General features: G+C 37.7%; 1 protein-coding gene across 1 annotated transcript in view; it reads right to left on the reverse strand.

The window, feature by feature from the left end:
• The window catches only part of USH2A (usherin), a 737336-nt gene that overhangs the window by 499239 nt on the left and 218961 nt on the right, over positions 1-19136 (reverse strand). Inside the window, exon 20 of the mRNA XM_060127145.1 lies at positions 8159-8395. Coding sequence (XP_059983128.1) covers positions 8159-8395 — 237 coding nt within the window. The remainder of the gene's footprint in view (positions 1-8158; positions 8396-19136) is intronic.

Below are 19136 nucleotides of genomic sequence, written 5' to 3' on the forward strand. Positions count from 1 at the left end.
GAACTTCTCCTAGGGCCCATTTTATTTGTGGGGATGACATGGCCACCGCTGCCAGAGATGACTTAAATGACCCGAATGATTAAGCAGGCGTTTCTTCCCCCTTCGGCCTCCTCCTGCACCTCTTCAGAGGTTGCACTTAAGGTCAAAGAACCTCCAAACTGAGACTGGGCCTCAGTCAAGGGAATGTACGTAACTGAGTTTCCTTTCTTGAAACTCCAAACCAGCCTGAGGGCGATGTTTGTGAGCTTCCTACAAGGTACACACCTTAAATAAGGTCTTCATAATATTTCTCGAAATTTCCCCACTCCAAAGGAACTCTTAGTGCATGATCTCATAAAACATTTCTTCAGGCCACTAGAATTCGGTTTTGAAAGATCCAGAATTTTGACAATGATATTATACTGGAATCCTTTCTATCTGACTGGAAATGAAGTTAATCTTTTTTTTTCCCCCAAACATTTTAACGTAAAATTACACATGTGTATTTTTTTTCAAATTTCTTAAATTGATGTATAGTTGATTTACAATGTTGGGTTAATTTCTGTTGTATAACAAAGTGATTCAGTTACACATATACACACATTCTTTTTTATATTCTTTTCCATTATGGTTTATCACAGGATATTGAATATAGTTCCCTGTGCTGTACAGTAGGACCTTGTTGTTTATCCATCCTACCTATAATAGTTTGTATCTGCTGATCCCAAACTCCCAATCCTTCCCTCCCCCACTCCCCTCTCCCTTGGCAACCACAAGTCTGTTGTCTATGTCTGCGAGTCTGTTTCCGTTTCGTAGATAAGTTCATCTGTGTTATACTTTAGATTCCGCACGTAAGTGATATCATACCGTATTTGTCTTTCTCTTTCTGACTTATGAAGTTAATCATAATACTTTTTTATGGGTGTTATATTTAACCTAACTGATATAAGATAATTGTAACTATAGATCTTTAAATATTTTAATTATTTTTTCCCAAGAAAATATATACAAAATTTTTTACTTTATTCAATCAAAAAGCAATCAGCTCAGAGGTGCTAGTTTCACTATCACTGCTGACCATTATGATTCTTTTTCTGCTCGAAGTTCCTCTTTCTACTCATTTAAATTGGATGAAAGGAGAACTAAAATTAGTCTTTTTTTTGATGCAGGATGTCATGAAGAGACAGAAACATTTTTCTTTCGCAACAAAGCCTTAAATAAGATTCCAAAATGGCCAGTGTATTGTAAGAAAAAGACACTGGGCAATTTAAGTACCGTAGGTAAATTTGAGACTACTAGGAAACCCAGGGACAGGGTGGAAAGCCTGTGTTTGACAGTATGGCATGAGTGTGTGAGAACACACATATAGTTGTATAGCAGGCAACAATACATCTTTTTTTGGTAATAAAAGAGATGGGGAAAGCAGATGCTTTAAGCTGGTTAAAAGAGTGTTAGCAGCTAACAACAGTTTGTTTCAAGGAAAAGATTATTCTATTGTATTGGCATGGTCAATGTTGGGGTGACTTTCTGGCCACCTAAGTCTCTGTTGAGCAGAAAAGATGCTATTCCAAGATACTTTCACTTATCAAGCATTACCACCTACTTTGTTGTGTTGGTTTCTCTCATTTATTTTATCTGAGCTCCTTTCTACTTATCTTTAGGCTTCCTGGCATTAGGGCGGAAGAAAAATGTATCACTAATGATGAAATTATGTTAATATTTTTTTTTTAGAACTAGACTTTAGACCAGGGATAGGCAAGCTACCAGTCTGTTGCCCATTTTTGCAAATAAAGTTTTATCGGAACCTGGTTACCCTTATTTTTTTACATATTGTCTATGGATGCTTTCATGCTGCCATGACAGAGCTGAGTAGTTGTGACAGAGATCTCTTGGCCCATAAAGTCAGAAATACTGTTTGGACCTTTAAAGGAGAATTTTGTAACCCTTGCTCTAGACTGACTTTGTGAGAAGTTTACAAAAAGGAAAGGGTTCTTCATGCAAAGGCAAATTTGCAATTGCATTCATTTTGACCACCTGAGCAATATCAAAGCCCCCAAAAGGTCTAAAAATTTTGGTGAGACAAAAATCCCTGTGTTGAAATGATTATTTTGTGCAATCTGAGATAAAATTCCAAAGTGAAACAACTTACTTCCAAACCAACCCGACCATTAACTTTCCAAACACAAGGCAACATTACAGAAATGTGCTTCAAAATTAGTCACCTTAAAGATGCAAGGTTAAAACAAATGCAGCCCTTGTAAATTGGCCTTTCTGATGAAGTTGATGAATGGGGAAAAAGCACGGTCCTCTGCCACCCTTCAGTGTCATCTGAAAGCATTTCCTAAGAACTTACTTGGACCTCTCTACTAAAGGCAATAAAAACTAAGCAATTTTAATATTCACTTCTGAATATCTCTAGTTATCATAGGTTAGTCTGACTTCTGTTATTCTAAGAAGATATGTATTTGGATCCTCGTCTCTCTCAGTCCATAAAGGTGAGCTCAACCAGACAGTCACACCTCTTCTGATTCAGTTGCATCAGAAATACCCATGGATCCCCGGCATTGCCCAAGACCCACTCCTTTACTTTGCTCTCAGGTTCCGTGTTCTTACTCTTGCCTTTGTTTTTCTATATCATTATTGCCTGTTTGTTAAACTGCTAGGCCATAGAGTCGATTCATAGAGCTGCTTTTCAATAACTGTGGCCAAAATCTAACATCAAAGCTTAAATAACTTTGTGGTTTAAATATGCTTTGAAAAGACTTGGTGTTTTATTTAGTTTTTTTTTTTCTAAGTACTTTCTGGCAAAACTACTTGCTCCCAGTCAGAGGAAAACAAATAGTGGGACACCAAGGGTGTTGAAGGTCAGAATTAATATGCTTTTACTAATTAGTGTATCGAAGGAGTTTGCCCTACTTATACCTGTACTGTAACTGCTTAGAATCAGCTTTCCTTTAATGCAGTGTTTTAGTGCCTCAGTTCACTGAAAATAATACAAAAATAATAAAGCATAAATATCATACAGTAAAATGTAAAATATACACTTTTAAAAGATATTGATTTGGGGGGTTGCAGTTCTCTTTTCATGGGTCGGTAATTAATTGTATTTCTGGATCGTGAGGCATTTTAGTTCGGCCATTTTGGGGAAGGCAAATACTAAGAGACAAAAATGTAAGACAATCATCTGGTGTCCTTGAACGGCATTATTATGAAGAAAGTGTACAGAGTTCTCATCTGCAAGATATTCAACGTCAGTCATCACATTTTTCATGAAGACAAATAAAAGGGAATTACATCCAGGTGCACATGTGTGTTCATCTCCCCAGTGGGTTGCTACAAAGATCTCTGCAAAGGCAGTTCCTGATTTCTGGGCAGGTTCACCAGTAAAGGCAGTTTAAAAGGCTGGTGTGATTGGCGTCTGGATACTACAGTAGTCAAACCTTCCCCCAAATGATCATGGACCTGTTTTCCACTAATAGGAAAAACAAGTGACAAGGAGAGAGAGGGTCACCTTTGGAATGCCAAACTGAGCAGTATTTTAGTTTGCTGTTTTTACCAGCTTCCCTTTGATTACTAGCGAAATTCTTTGTGTAAGTGGATTTACTCTGCATTCCTGAAAATAATAAGCAAATTTTTTTTTTTTCTCTCCAGAAACACGCTGATAGCTCCTTCCTGTTGTAGGTGGGAGGGATGCTCTATTTGCTATTCCTGTTTTGGAAGGACAAAGTACTGTTAACCCCGTGTAATCAGGGGACTATTTCATTATGAGTGTTCACATGATTTTCTAGTTCCAAGATCATGAAATTATGTTGAACTTGTGTCTTCTTTACACCCTCTGATATAACTCAAGAACTGAATATCCATTTTATATTGAGTAATTTTCCCCACATCACTTAAGTTATCCCTAGAAGTTAACTTATTCCCATAAATTCTTCAGATTAGTAGAGAGAAAGCTTACATTTCTGTAAATCTTAAATTGTGAATATATTATATGAAAGAATCATAAAACAATTAAAAATCTAAGTGTTTTTAAACTCACAGATGCCTTGGTGATAACTTCTATTTTGAATTTTTGAGGCTACTTAAATAACCTGTGCTAACTGATTTGGAATTTTAGAAGTTAAAGGAATTGGCCATTCAGTACAAGCCTCAGTTTAATAGATGAGCATGATAAGACCCAGAGGAAAGTAGTTTATATAGTGTCTCAACACTAGGTAGATTAATTTAACTGTTTTCAGTAACAAAATTAAATATCACATTTTAATATAGAAATTGCACATTACTCGTACCCCAGATACAACATTTAGGCAAACATATCTTGTATGCGCAGGAGCAGACGAATTAACAGAATGTTGATTTTATGACTTGCAGAAGACTTTTAGAAAATCTCCTGTCTCACAGTAGGCACTTAATAAATATTTGTTCAATGAGTGATAGCTGATAGCTAATGTTTAAAGACTATAAAGTAATCTGTGTGGCAGATACTGTGCAAAGTTCACTAGGTGAGCTATCTCCTTTAATCCTTACCTACCTGCTAGATATCAATATTGTAAGTAGTAGTATTATGCCAATTTGAAAGAAAAGGAAACAGAGGCACACAAGTGATTAAGTGGTTTGTCTAATTACATTTAACTAATAAATAATGGGGCATAGATCTGAAACTCCTGTTAGTCTGTTCCCAAAGCCCTCATCCTTAATCATAAAGAAATGGGGGAGTTATTTATACTATGATGTAAATGACTGATAATACACCCTTCCTGGAAATTAGGCTTTTGAAAGAACACTTGTATCAGAAAGGAAAAGCGATCAAACGTAGATCCTGCAAAAGATTCATCTGGTTCATTTTTCGGCCCCAAAGTAGATTTTGACAGAGTTCATTTATAATACTACGCTTACTGATTTATACAGTAAGCAACACAGACATATATTCATATGTTTGAATTGTTTTCATTCTATCATATGAGGGAAAATATTTAAAGCAAATATGGAAGAGGGGGGAGTTATATGAGAGATTCCTTTCTTGAACTGTAATAATGAGATAGTTTATACCTAGACTTTCAACATATTGCTATGACCATGGAATGAATGTATTCACAAATCCTGTCACTGATGGGTGAACTCTCACATTTTTTCCTTACATAAAATATGTGTAATAATACACATCACTGTATATTTGTTTTTGAGTCATTTGATATCTCCATTCATATTTCAGGAATCATTTTTAGTTAGAGTTTGAGATTCTGAAATGAACCAAAATAAAAGATATCTTAGGTCTTCTTATAATTATTCACTTTTTAAATGTAATTCATCATCTTAGAGATGATCAGGATTTGCTCATTAAATTTGCCTTAGAATATAAAAACTGCATGAAATTTATAGGAACGTGAGTTGAAAGCACTGTTTGACACACAGCACTTCAGCCCACTTAAAATAACTTTGTTTGATGTTAAAAATCTAGCTTTAGGTACACTCTAGAATTAATTGCTACGGAAAAAAAAATCTTATCCCCAGATGTCTTTGGAGATGCAAGTAATAAATAATGCCAATACTATTTCTGTTTGCCACCTGAAAAGCCAAAAAACCGAAAGACAAATCCAAAAAGTTCAGCAGGGTTGAGTAAGGTTTATTTGGGTGATCATTATTTCATCTTCCATCCTCATTTATTACTTTTAGATACTTATTATTCCACAACTTCCAAGCTACTGTCCACAGAATTATCCCTCCCGCTCTGTGGCAAAGCACCAGCTTTTGAACCAGAAGCTTCCAAATTCACATTTCACCTCCAAAATTCAGTAGCTGTGGCACCATGTGGGAACCAGTTATTGGAACCTCACTTCCTCATGTTCCGTGAGGGGAAAAATATCTACCTTCTAACGCTGCAGAGGGATTGGATGAAAGAATATACAAGTAAAACAAGTGCATGATGCTAATAATACATTTACCTTTCTACATAAGAAGATCCAAGTTGAAGGAAAGCTATTGATTGAGTTGGTTTTGTAAACTTGTCCCGGTTCATTAATTGGGGAAATTTCGTTAAACCATAACCTGCCTCAATAAAAGTATCCAGCCGAATCTGCCAGGTGAGCCAAAGGGTCAAACCAATAACTTGACGGAGACCTGGTTACTTTAACAGTTAAGAGAGACTCGAAAGTAAGCCAAGCTTCTCATAAAAAGGAGGTAGCGAGGCCCCAGAACATGCCTGAATGCAGAAGAACTGCTTATTCTCCAGGAATCGCCAAAGCTCTAGGGAGTCGTTCAAGCCCAAACTGTGATCTCCCTGTCTTGTCCTTCAAATGCTGTGGACTCCAAACACATTTTCTGTGCAGCTGGAGGCTTTGTTACAGACAGAAGGATCCTGCTTAGGGAGGCCAGTGTTTACGGCCTAACTTTCTTAAAGAGGAATTTGGAAAACTTCCCAGACCCTGCATCTGCCCCTAGCCCTTGCACCTCGGAGTCTGAGGCCGGCTAGGGAGACAGCGCAGACGACTAAATTTATTAACAGCCGACGGGCCACTCTATCTTTCACAGCAACAACAGTAGGTGATCCCATCAAAAACCTGTCTGCTGGCTAGCCAGCAAATCCGAGCTGACACGCCTGCCGCAGCGAGACCCAGATGAATGGAAACGAAGGCTGTTTCCTCGAAGAAACACATCACAAGCCAAATGTTGGACCAGGAAGTCAGTTCTAGTTCCATTTGAGAAAAAGCCTTTGACTTTTTTTCCATAGGTTCTTTCCCAGATACTTATGTTTCCTTTTCTTCCCTTTCTTTGACTTTTACGAATATTAAGTAGAAGTCGAGCGTTTTAGGGGAGCTCAATGGTTGAATTTCTAATACTCAGTGAGGAGTTGGATATACTAGTCCAGTGGTTAAGCGTGCATTAATCTTAATATATCACAGCTAGAACATAATCATGATTCATTACAAATATACATCAGCAGCCAGCCTCACTTAAAAGCAAACTATTTCCCATTTTAAGTAAAATATGTGAGCTACGTTTTATAGTTCAAATTCCATTTCATTGTCCTCAACGTACGCAGCATTGGAAAGACTAGCTATTTGCTCCAAAATGACTTTCTCATGGATTAAATTAATATCATTATGAGTTTACAGAGTAACACATATTATATACTTTAAAAAAATTTTAATGGGAAATAAAGTGTGTGTCATGAATAATTAGAGTTTTCTACGTCTGTAGTGAAAGAGTGCTTTTAAAAACTGTAATTCATAGAGATAACTGGACTTCCAGAATACGGTAATACCAGTCAGACCAGAAATTGAGTGAGACATGTGAGGTTGGCTCACACAGTGAGGACTGGATCCTGTCTTTATTTAAAATTTTCATATTTTACTGGGGATTTTTTGCATTGATTTTTATTTTTAAAATATTGTATTAAAATATTATTTACATGGATTACTGAGTTTGGGGTGCCTTTAAATTTTGTGCCTCACTTGCCTTACTCTACTCCTGACCCACAGAAGGTATGCTTTCCCTGAAATTACTTTTTCTCAGAATGCTCTCCATAGAACATGGGGTATTAACAGTCTTTACACTTTAAAAAGAAAAGAGCTACATCAAATAAGTGTTAGGAATAAACAGTTAAATAGCTTTCTTATAATTCTTTTCAGAGACTGGATAAGCTGATGTATACTGAGAATCTCCAATAGCATGGGGGCATTTCTCAAACCCATTTGCCCACAGAACTCTTTTCCACAAAGGAAGTGAGGAATACTCCGACACATTCTGGTAAATAGCGTCCAAGAGTCATTTCCAGCACATACCTTGATCTAATAAGACTGCCTTTTCAGGGAATTCCCTTGTGGTCCAGTGGTTCAGACTCTGTGTTTCCACTGCATGGGGCACGAGTTCGATCCCCAGTTGGGAACTAAGACCCCACACACCACGCAGTGTGGGCAGAAGAAAAAAAAATAAAAAATACCACTGCCTTTTCACATCTATTATATATATTTTTTTCTTTTCTTTCCTCCACTTAACCCACTTGTTTTTTTTTCAGAATACTGAAGAGATAAATATGTCGACACAATCAAGCTAAAGTTATAAAAGGGCTACATTAGTATCTCTATAAACAGGTGTAGTAAAAATTCATTGTAAAGACATATCAAAAGCATTAAAAATACCCCAGGGCTTAGTGCCTCGTAAAGAAAGTGATATCAAGCACACTTACCGGTAAAGTCTGTATTGAATGGGTGAGTGGAGCTGGGAAATTTATAATATCCATTTCCTGTGAAACGAGTTCCTTTCATCATTGTGGCCCTTGGAGCTGGTAGAGCTGCCTGTCTCCTTTCCAGCTGATATGTAGGAGAGGGTCCATTCTGTTCTTCAGGTGCCTGCCACCTCAGATGGATGGTTGTACTGTTGATTCCTTCAACCAGAGGTGGCCTCAGTTGGGCTGGTGCTAAATATTAGAAAACCCTTGTTACGTTCAAGAATTTGGCTCCTATCTCTAGACACAGATATGCACACATATGTTCACATGCACCTGTGTACATTAACTCAAAATCAAATCAATTATGGCCTCCAGTATTTCTATGGTCTAGGAACTGAAAACAGAGTTAATATTAAATGTAACTAAACAACATTTTGAATGCTGAATACACTTTTATCATTAAACAAAGTTTTTTTCTTACAAATAATTTCTCTATTCTTTCTTGCGACCTGACAGATACTACATATTATAGTCTGTTGGAGCACCACCCAGATTCTCTTTACCAAGCAGATGCTTCACTGCTCTAGCTTCTGTGCCTGTTGGTCTCTAATGGCTCATGGCTTCTCCATTTTCGAGAGAATACCCCTGCCCTACCCAGGAGCTACAAGATCCCTTGTGAATCCCGCAGCCAGTGACTACCAAGCTAGTGGCTACTGATCACAAAGGGCAGAGTCCCTTGTCTTAACATGGTATTGAGTCAGGGCTGCAATTCACAGAGGCCAAGCAGGAAAAGGAAATGGTTGAAATGGGCTCGTGAGGGAGACAAGAGAAAGTGGGGTTTGCGAAAAACCGGTGAGCGGGGAGGGGGTGAACAGTCACTAATTCGTGCTAGCCCACGGATGATTCAGGAATGACAACCCAGTGTTGTCAAATCTTTTATTTTGTTACCTAAAAAAAAAGTCATTTTATGTGTAATTTTCTGATTTTTAAAGCTTAGCTACTGGTCTAAATTAAAACAAACAAAAAAACAAACACCACTCTGAAAGCCAGAGCATCCACAGGAAGGAATGAGCCTGTGATCTCAGCGGTTTGCAAACTCCTGTCCAGGTACAACAGACTCAGGCAGCCTCGGGGGCCCTGGAGTGACCACAGCACTCCCAGCAGTGGCCTGAGCCTTGGGCAGTGAGGGCCCAGGGCTCACACGCACACTGGGGCCACGGCGCGCCTTGACGTCCAGGGACACTGGCATTTCTTTGGAGCCTCCTGGGAAACCCCGGGAGTGACAGCTCTGAGACTTCCCCTAAAACCTACTGGAAACAGATCAGATTAACAACGGAACAACGGAGTTGTTGAAAATGAAGACCTGTTTCGATTTTCATTTTCTTAAGCAGTTGGGTTTGTAGGATGAGATGCGTATCCACTCGAAGTGTGTCAGCTGGGTTTGAGGGGTGAAAATGAAGAAAGGAACACATGTCATAATCGCCAAGTCTATTCACTGAGGACCCAGACTAAGGCTGTGGAGCTTAACTTACACCTGTGTTAACACAGCCTTGTGCAGACACAAAGTTTTTGCCTGTTTCAGTACATGTAAGATAAAATGGTGTGAATACAAAAACTAATATTCTTAAACCAAGAAAGGCAATTCACCTTAAATCAGCTTCGAACAATGATCATTTGTTACTTTCTAGAAAGCTTGGCCAGCTTTCCAAAGAGAAACAATTCATTGTGATTCTATTTTCATTTTTAGTAAAGAAGAGAGGGCAGTGAGTAAAAAGTTCATCAACTTAGAAAGATAATTAACAATTCTGTTCATCTTCCGCCAGCGTGAGCCACAGGATATTTTTATTCTTATATATACGGATCTGTAGATTTTATGCATGATTTCCTTTAGTATTCTTTACCAAAAATTAGCTAAATGCTGGGTTCTCAAAGATTTCATTCTACAAGCTATGATCCCTCTTCAGAATAATCCAAAACAAAATAAAAAGCTAAGCCATGCAGACATTTCTTCTCCCACTAAGCTCATCTCCAGAGTGTGGAGTTCCATCTTTGTAAAATTTCAGGAAGCCATCATTGGCTATTAGCTTAACTGGGGAAGGAGGACCGCCAAAGATTTCTGAGTCTTGGGGTCAGAGAAGCAATAATGGAGGACCGATTTTATTTTTTTCATTTGTTTAAAATTTTCTACTTAGGAGCAGACAATAGGAATTCTGAGCTTTTCTGTTGCTTTCCTGTGTTCCACTTAAGATTCCCTAGTGATCTGGTACATAAAGACTTGAACTTTTTAGTTTGAAGAATACCATCTATTCCAGTGATATCCAAATATCATATGAGAGCGCGTGTATGTGGAATCTTAAAAAATGACGCAGATGAACTTGTTTACAAAACAGAAATACAGTCACAGGTGTAGAAAACAAATTTATTCTTATTTAAAAGCAGCTACTTTCTCAAGGTCGCATTTGTTTGACATCTAATACTCTTTCACTTCACTCCAGTCACCCATCTGGATGGGGATAATGAAAATTTGTACCACTACTGTATTCAGAATCCTTTCCCCATGGATGCATCATCGAAAATCACTTCTTAGTCAGGAATATGATTTCAGCGTCAAACAAAACAAAATCGAAGGAATTCCAGCAACTCAGTAGGTTTGCTTGTTTATTTGTTTTGTTTGATTGAACGTCTACTAAAAGTGAGAGCATGCAATTTTTAAAATATGACAAAATGATTATAATCAATGGGGACACATGCATTGAGAATCCACTAAAATTAATGTTGACTATTTAAAGTCTAACAAGTCGTGGAGTGCTTCTAGATTCACAGGGGAATTGCTCTGCTGAGCAATTACACCATTCTTAGGAAGTCAACCACAGAGAATGAGTGGAACTAGAGTATATATATGTGTGTGTGTTTGTGTGTGTGCATTTTATTCACTTGCTTAAAAAAAAACAAAAACAACTCTCAGCTGGTCTGTTACAGTTTCACTTGTGAGTCAACCCAGCCCACTTGAAAGGGTGAGTACCTACTCAGTCACTATCTTCAGAATTCCCCTAAGACCAGAGGGGAACTTTCAATCAATTAAATGAGACTGGTCTCATATACATTCACAAGTAGAATAATGATAAGAAAAAAGATACTCCTGAACTATTAAACACATACACGCAAACACAGACTCACTAAGAGACAGGTGAATTAAAGATTATGGCTCAGATCATCAAAGTGAAGGGATTATAGGTATACATTTGTTCATCACAAGACAGTAAATTAAGAGACAATACGGGGCTTCCCTGGTGGCGCAGTGGTTGAGAATCTGCCTGCTGATGCAAGGGACACGGGTTCGAGCCCTGGTCTGGGAGGATCCCACATGCCGCGGAGCGACTAAACCCGTGCGCCACAACTACTGAGCCTGCGCATCTGGAGCCTGTGCTCCGCAACAAGAGAGGCCGCGGTAGTGAGAGGCCCGCGCACCGCGATAAAGAGTGGCCCCCGCTTGCCACAACTAGAGAAAGCCCTCGCACAGAAACAAAGATGCAACACAGCAAAAATTAATTAATAAACTCCTACCCGCAACATCGTCTAAAAAAGAGAGAGAGACAATATGGAATAATGCGAAAGTCTCTGCAGACTCCTAGAGATATAATTTTCACTTTTTATCCAATTCTGTATGATTTTACAAAAATCACTTCAAACCTATATGCCTCAGTTTTCCCATCCAACATGAGGATAAATTTTCAGTGGAACACTTTGAAAATAACTGCTTTTAAAAACAATATAATTGCGTTAGGTTTTACAAAGCAAACTTCTATTCCAATACAGGGCACTATTTTTACTAGCCAATAAAGCATCTTTCGAATTACATATTATAAAATGATTCAATTCATCCACATTTAGAATCCGTGTTTACTTAGAAAATCCTCTTATAAGCATAAAGTATAAAATGGATCTTCATAAGATACTTAGGCTTTTAGATTCAAAGACTAGCAACATACAAAGTCTGTTTCCACTTGGAATAAAATTACGGTGCTCTTGTATTTTTTTGCATTAGCTCTGTGATCCAATTTCTAGTCTCTCCTATTTACAAGCATTCTTTTATACAACACTGCGTAATATACATTCTTCTTTATGTAGCATTTATTACTTTATAATCTGATTAATAGCATATCATAATGCATAAGTTTACACTTGCAAAATTTACGTAGTGTGGAGTTTGACCATCTTAGGATAAGAACTGAAGACTAAATGGGCAGAAGTGCTTGCTGACAGGTCTTTAAAATCAAATCTGGTCTCAAGGAAGAGTTTGTTGTCTATGAAGACTGCATGGCTGTGTCCATACTGTAAAGCATCAACTATTAGGAAGACAGCAATCTAGGAACACACAGCGATTCCTCATTTCAGGGGTGTGAGGGGGGAAAGACTAATATGAGACATCCTCAGGCATCTTCAGTGGAAAATGATCCTGACTTTGTCTCAGAGATGCAAACTGTCACAGGAAATGCGATTTGCCAAATGCTGTTAGGCCCGAACACCTGTGAAAGGGCCCTGGAACTAGGACTCAAACGTAAAATCCGGGCTCACGTAGCCATGATTTCCCAGTTGGCAAGTGCTCTCCATTCAGCGTCCAGAAGAGGAGAGGATTCTCCCCTCAGACTCTCAGAGACTTCTCAGTGCTTTCTTGTTGACTATCTAGTCTCTGACTGAGGAAAGAACAACATCAATTTTCCCATTTTCTTCTTTGTTTACTAGTCCCCTTCAAGAGAGAGGATATATAGTGGAACTGATCTGGAAAGGAGAAAACTTAGGTTCTAGACTGCTTCTTTAGGACCCTACTTATAGAACATTGGCTAATCCATTATTTGGCCTCTCTGTTCTTCAGTATCTCACTCATTCATTTATATTTTTGGAAAAAAAATTTTTATTGAAGTATAGTTGGTGTACAATATTATATAAATTACAGGTGTACGATAGAGTGATTCACCATTTTTAGAGGTTATGCTCCAGTTAGTTACTATAAGATATTGGCTATAATCCCTGTGCTGTACAATATATCCTTATAGCTTATTTTATACATAATAGTTTGTACCTCTTAATCCCTTACCCCTATATTGCCCCTCCCCCCTTCCCTCTCCCCACTGGTAACCACTAGTTTGTTCTCTATAGCTGTGAGGCTGCTTCTTTTTTGTTGTTGTTTTTACATTCACTAGTTTGTTGCAATTTTTAGATTCCACATACAAGTGATACCATACTGCCTGTCTTATTTCACTTAGGAAATACCTTCCAAGTCTATCCATGCTGTTGCAAATGGCCAAATTTCATTCTTTTTTATGGCTGAGTAATATTCCATTGTGTATATATATACACCATGTCTTCTTTACCCATTCATCTGCTGATGGACACTTAGGTTGCTTCCATATCTTGGCAACTGTAATAATGATGCTATGAACATTGGGGTGAATGGATCTTTTCAAATTAGTGTTTTCATTTTTTCCAGATATGAACCCAGGGGTAGAATTGCTGGGTAATACCTCATTTATTGAAGAGCACAACAGACCCGATTGTGCCTAGGGTCTCTTCCAGTTTCAAAATTCTGCTTGAACATTTTCAAGCAGCTCCTCTCCATAGTAAACCAAGAAGGGGTGCTGATACATAGATCCCCTCAGCCCTCCAGGAAGCCAGCCAGCTTATCTCCCACAGCTCTGAGCCATGTTGTTTTTATCTCAGCATGGCAGATACATATTATGATTTTTCTGTGTGTTCTATGATATAAACAAGGCCAGAAAGCAGTGCTTTTAGAGAATTTAAGGGGAATCACCTCCTTGATGAATAAACACTACCTTAACCAGCTGTCATGCAGGTGATCATCAATAATTTGCACACATCTCACGTCCAACACATAAACAGTGTGAGGATCCGTGATTTCTGAACTGTACATATGGCAGCAGCGATGACAACACGTACTGTTCCCTAAAGTCCCCTGTCAATAAAAGGTAGTTGCTTGGACTGTAATTATGGCATCCTTGCTACCCAAACTTGAAGCTTTTATGGGGCTTATGCAATTAACTACTTAAATGCATAGTAACACTCGCTTCTCTGACAGAAAAGTATTGATTTTTTAATCATTTTCAAGTCTCCTCTAGCACAAATAAATGTACTACAGTTACAGTTAATGCACTGTGTACATGCATTAAACGTTGGTGTGACAAAATTTATTATTTTGTGATATATAGAACTGAAGTCGGGCTTCTCAGAAAGTAGCATCATGGATCCAACATCAGTGTGGAAACTACCATTGTCCTCGATACTCCAAATTCTCTAACTTCTACAAGTTAGAGATCTTTTTTCATCGGATACTTAGGCTTAAAATAAAGGAGGGCATGCTGAATATAAATCTTTCCTATATGTCAGTGTAGGAGAAAATTAGAAATAGTCCAACAGAGAAGATAACAGTTTATTTTTTCCCAAAGCTGTGGGTGTATGGCAACTCTGTTCAGATGAATTTTTGTCTATTTAATTTTTTTCCCCTTGCATTTATTTAGGGCACATCTATCAAAATATTTTGCACACAATAGTCTTTCTAGTTCAATTCTTACACATTTTAATTGTGTTGTTTTAATGCCTTACTATAGTTAATACATCGGAAAACTAAAATGGTGCTTTAAAAAGTGTGATTTCTGCCATGACAAAAGGTGAACAGAGGCCCCGTGAAAGTCACATATCTAAATACAGACCTGGCAACGGAGGTCATTACACAGTGTATGAACAAGCCTTTACCTTGGGTGCATCACACATTCAACATTAAAGTGGGTGAGTAAAAAGCAGTTAATTTTGTTTTGTTAGAAATAATATCATTTTAGTTTTAGCATCGAAGACAGATGCCAGCATTTCACTCTGAACAGATGGTAATTCCATCTAATAGTGCATCTCTGTATTAGTCAGGTCTGTTGTGTATACAAACAGTAATAAACAGTAGGTAAGGATCAAAATAAATTTTAATTGTTGACATTAAATTCTGGCTGCCACAGTTCTAAGGCTGCAATATTCCTTTTTCAAGTCTGTCAGGTTTACTAATGCTACAAAAGCTTTGTCGAAAGCCGCCAGATTCCAGCTTCCATACAAAGATGTTGCATGCTACCAGCTGTTGGTCTGCACCAGGATTACCTGTTTTCCTACACTGAAATAATCCTTCAGGAATAACATGGGATTGGTGCTACCGCTGATGCACTGGTCCACCATGATGTCTTTCAGAATGCTCCTGAAGGACTGAACCTTTAATTAAGAGGTTGCTTTTTAAAATGTTGTGTCCAATTGTTACAACTGGGGTCATGTTGCTGTCACAGTCACTTTCCTACCCTGCTAAGTAAGAGTCTCTCATTCAGTTCACTCTATTCTCTTTGCAAATCTCGGCATTCCTGAACGTCTATGAAGCTGACATCATCCTTTTCATTTGGTTGGCTTTATCAGGAGTCTGAAGGATTTCCCTAACAATTGCAGCTCTCGTCAGCTGAGCTCTTCTGTAGACTTCGCTGTGGATCAAGCCTGCCAACAAGCACCAATCTGGTTCTCATAATGTCTCCTACGATCTGGTATTACAAGTAGTAGCCGCTCTATATTTGGGGAAGCTGCCATGTCAAAATCATTATAAAAAACCCCAGTTTGGCATTCAAGTTCAATAACAAACACGCTTTGCCATCATATTTCCTTAAAAACAAGGATGTATTTTTTTGAATCATGAAAAATATATTGCTTCCACCATATGGGACAACCAACGACTCACCAACCGATTTCAGATGCAGCATATTGAGCTGACCATATGTTACTGTGCTGTTGAATGGCTGAGTGATTCATGCCCGTCACATTCTAGTATATCAATTAAAGCTCCTTGAAGTCTGCATGATTTGTGTCTCTGTTATTAAACCCTGCTAATTCATCCCACTTACACATCTGTTATAAATCTCTAGGAGTGCTGCATGATTCATGGCAATCTGTGAGCATGCTACAGCAAATTCTTCTCCTTGTAATTAACAGTAAATTGTTTTACTGCCATGCAATGAATTTTTCAGTTATATTGCAAATGAACTCCTAAATGTGCGGTTCTTTCCTAAGAACTGACTTATATCATTAGGCAATTAAAAAGTATTGCTTTGAACCAAAAGCTTTTAATCAAGAGAAATACAACTTCAACATTGCCTGAGAGCCATGGAAATTTGACACGGTGGTTAGAAGGGCAAAATGATTTCTGTTGTCGAAAGAGCAAAACAAACAAAACCAACCCTTCCGCGTACTCAGGACTTCCCTGATGCTAAGACGTGAGAACTGCTGCCTGAAAAGACTGGGTGAGACAAGTGTGCACAGATACTGTTTATCTTAGAAGTGACTTAAGTCATCTGTCATTACCAAATTTCTCAGATTGACTTACACTGCTCTAATTGTAAAACAGTGCCTTTATTCTTGAAATAAATAATTGGATAATTAGCCAAGTTGAATCCGCAGAGGATTTCACTGCTGTTCAAGTGCTCCTGTCAAAGGTGAAGCAAATTCATTTCAGCTCGCCTCTGCAGCTCTTCGAAGAGGCTTTGATTTTTTTTTCCCCCACTTTCCTGGCAGCAGCCTGAGATTCATGAGTCCATACATCAAGTCGGTAGTTTAACAACAAATGGAATTAAATTCAAAGAAGGGAAACTAATTGAAGGACAGCAACAAAAGTGTTTGGTAATGTGCTTTTTAATATGGCATGCCACATTTGCATGATGATTTTTCCTTTTTAGCATGGAGCAGAAAGTGACTAGCTTAATGAGGGATTATTCAAGACAGGAACGAACAAAATGCATTCATAACTAAGAACAAAGATTGTATTATGAAACAAAAACAGGCAACCTCAGAGAAGTAACTGGATGATTGGTTTATGCATTATGAATAAAAAGGTAGAAAAATATTTATATTAGTATTCACTAATGACTATATATACAAGATTGTTGTAATTAAAATTATAAATTAACATATTAAGAGTGCTTGTTTAATCACTCTGGGTCCTATTCACAATGAAAAGACTTATGTACCTGCATACAAAACAATGTGTATTTTCAACCCAGCCGCAAACATACATTCTACTTCGGATTCAGACAAAAATCTTAATGCACCACTAATTACTTGCTTAATGGGAGATGGGCACTTCTAAGCTTGTAGTGTAGAGGTCATTTTATGACAGGTAAAGGAAATAGGACATTTTTCCTCCAGGAATGGATCTCCAAAAGGAATGTCTCTGAAGGAAGGTTCAATTTGTACTTAATTCACAAAGGGCGGAAATGTACAAAGTTATTAGAGTAAAAGGGTAATCTTCAAGAAAAGTATAAGGGTGCCCAGTCCATCAGTTTATGACCCTTATATACCCAGAAGCAACTCCAAAGCCACCCATGACAGTTTCCTGAAGATTTTGCAATGGAGATGCAGCCGCTCCTGGGAGAATACCTCTCTCACATCAGCTCTCAGACTTTGTCATGGGCACCAAAACTAAAGGAGTAAAGCAATAAATATTCTGGACAAAATGTGTAATTCTAATAATATCTAATTGAAAAAATACTTCAAAGAGAGCAAATTATAATTCTTGAGCTTTTTAATGAAACATACATCTTTACAAGTATCTTTTTGATTTCTGTGACTGAGATTCAAGGAAAAATAACATGTTTAAGTGATTCAGTGCTTCGAAAAGGTTGACTACTACTTCTAATTTTGGGTGCTGTTCAAAATTTTTAAATGGTCACTGGCTTCTTCTGATTCCTGACACTTCACTCACGTGAACTACATTTAGACTTGAGTTAAATTTCTCACAAATCCATTAGAATTCACTGGAGTAATATATACCCTCCAAATTGTAACTTTATTACTAGGAGAAACAGAGCAGGAAGAATCATAGCTGCAACTTAACTTTTATTCCTTTCCTACAACGGTCAACAAACCTGTTGACCATTCAAAAGGATTGACCTTCTCACTGTTTATTTCTATGACTTAATATCTATCAGTTACGCACAGAGGTTTAATCCTAGGAAAATTTTAGAAAACAAACCTTATTCACCTATTAAAAACAAAGGAGGCAAGAAGGATATTGGATCTGTAATTGCTGGGGTTTTCTTTGTATTCTAATAAAAACAAGTCCATTCTCCCTGATCCAAACACCCCTGAAAATGGTATATTTTACAATAAATCCAGTGGCAAGCAAAAATTTTTTTTTATACTTTTGTCATGTAAGTGACTTTATTCCCTGCTTGGCAGATGAAGAGTCAGAGAATTCTGACAAAATAAATTAAGGGATAAAGAAATAAAAAATTTCCCAGAAGAATGCTAAAATAATTTTTCCTTCAGAAAAGAAAGGATTTCACATGTGAACAAAGTTAATATGTTCTTTTTTTAATGGAAATTGAGTAGAAGGAACATTTTGGCAAAGGACAAAAAAACTACACATTTAAAATTTACTATCCCATCTTCTCCTGCAACTGTTTAATTTTTTACCTTCCAGCTTCTGCTCTAACCATGTTAATCAGAGTGCTGCCCAGAGAGTCATCAGTGACCCCACGTTCCTTGCAGTTTACATTTTTCCTACTTTCCCTACAGCATGTGACCATACTGACAACATTCTCCTTCTAGAATTCTCTCTCCCCTTGAGTTTTTGGATACGCTTTTTCTACGTTCTTTTTCTAACTCTGACCACGTCTCTGTTCCCTTTATTCCTCCTTTCCTCTTCCTCCCAAAATGTGAGCATTCACTGAGATGTAAACTTTTATTTTGTATTTTCTCTGCCTTCACTAATACATTATCATCCATAGTTTCGCCTCCTTCTACATGCAGGTGACTATAAAACCCGCATCCTTCTTAAGCTCCAGATTTGCATTTTCTGCTGTTGGCTGGTTATAATTGTCATGGATGTGTTTCCATCAGATAATCAAACTGAAACTCATGGTTTTATTTCTCCCATATGTTCTTTCTTCGTCTTTTGCATTAG

This window comes from Lagenorhynchus albirostris, chromosome 2 (genome assembly GCF_949774975.1).
Source record: "Lagenorhynchus albirostris chromosome 2, mLagAlb1.1, whole genome shotgun sequence".
Taxonomy (NCBI): Eukaryota; Metazoa; Chordata; class Mammalia; order Artiodactyla; family Delphinidae; genus Lagenorhynchus; species Lagenorhynchus albirostris.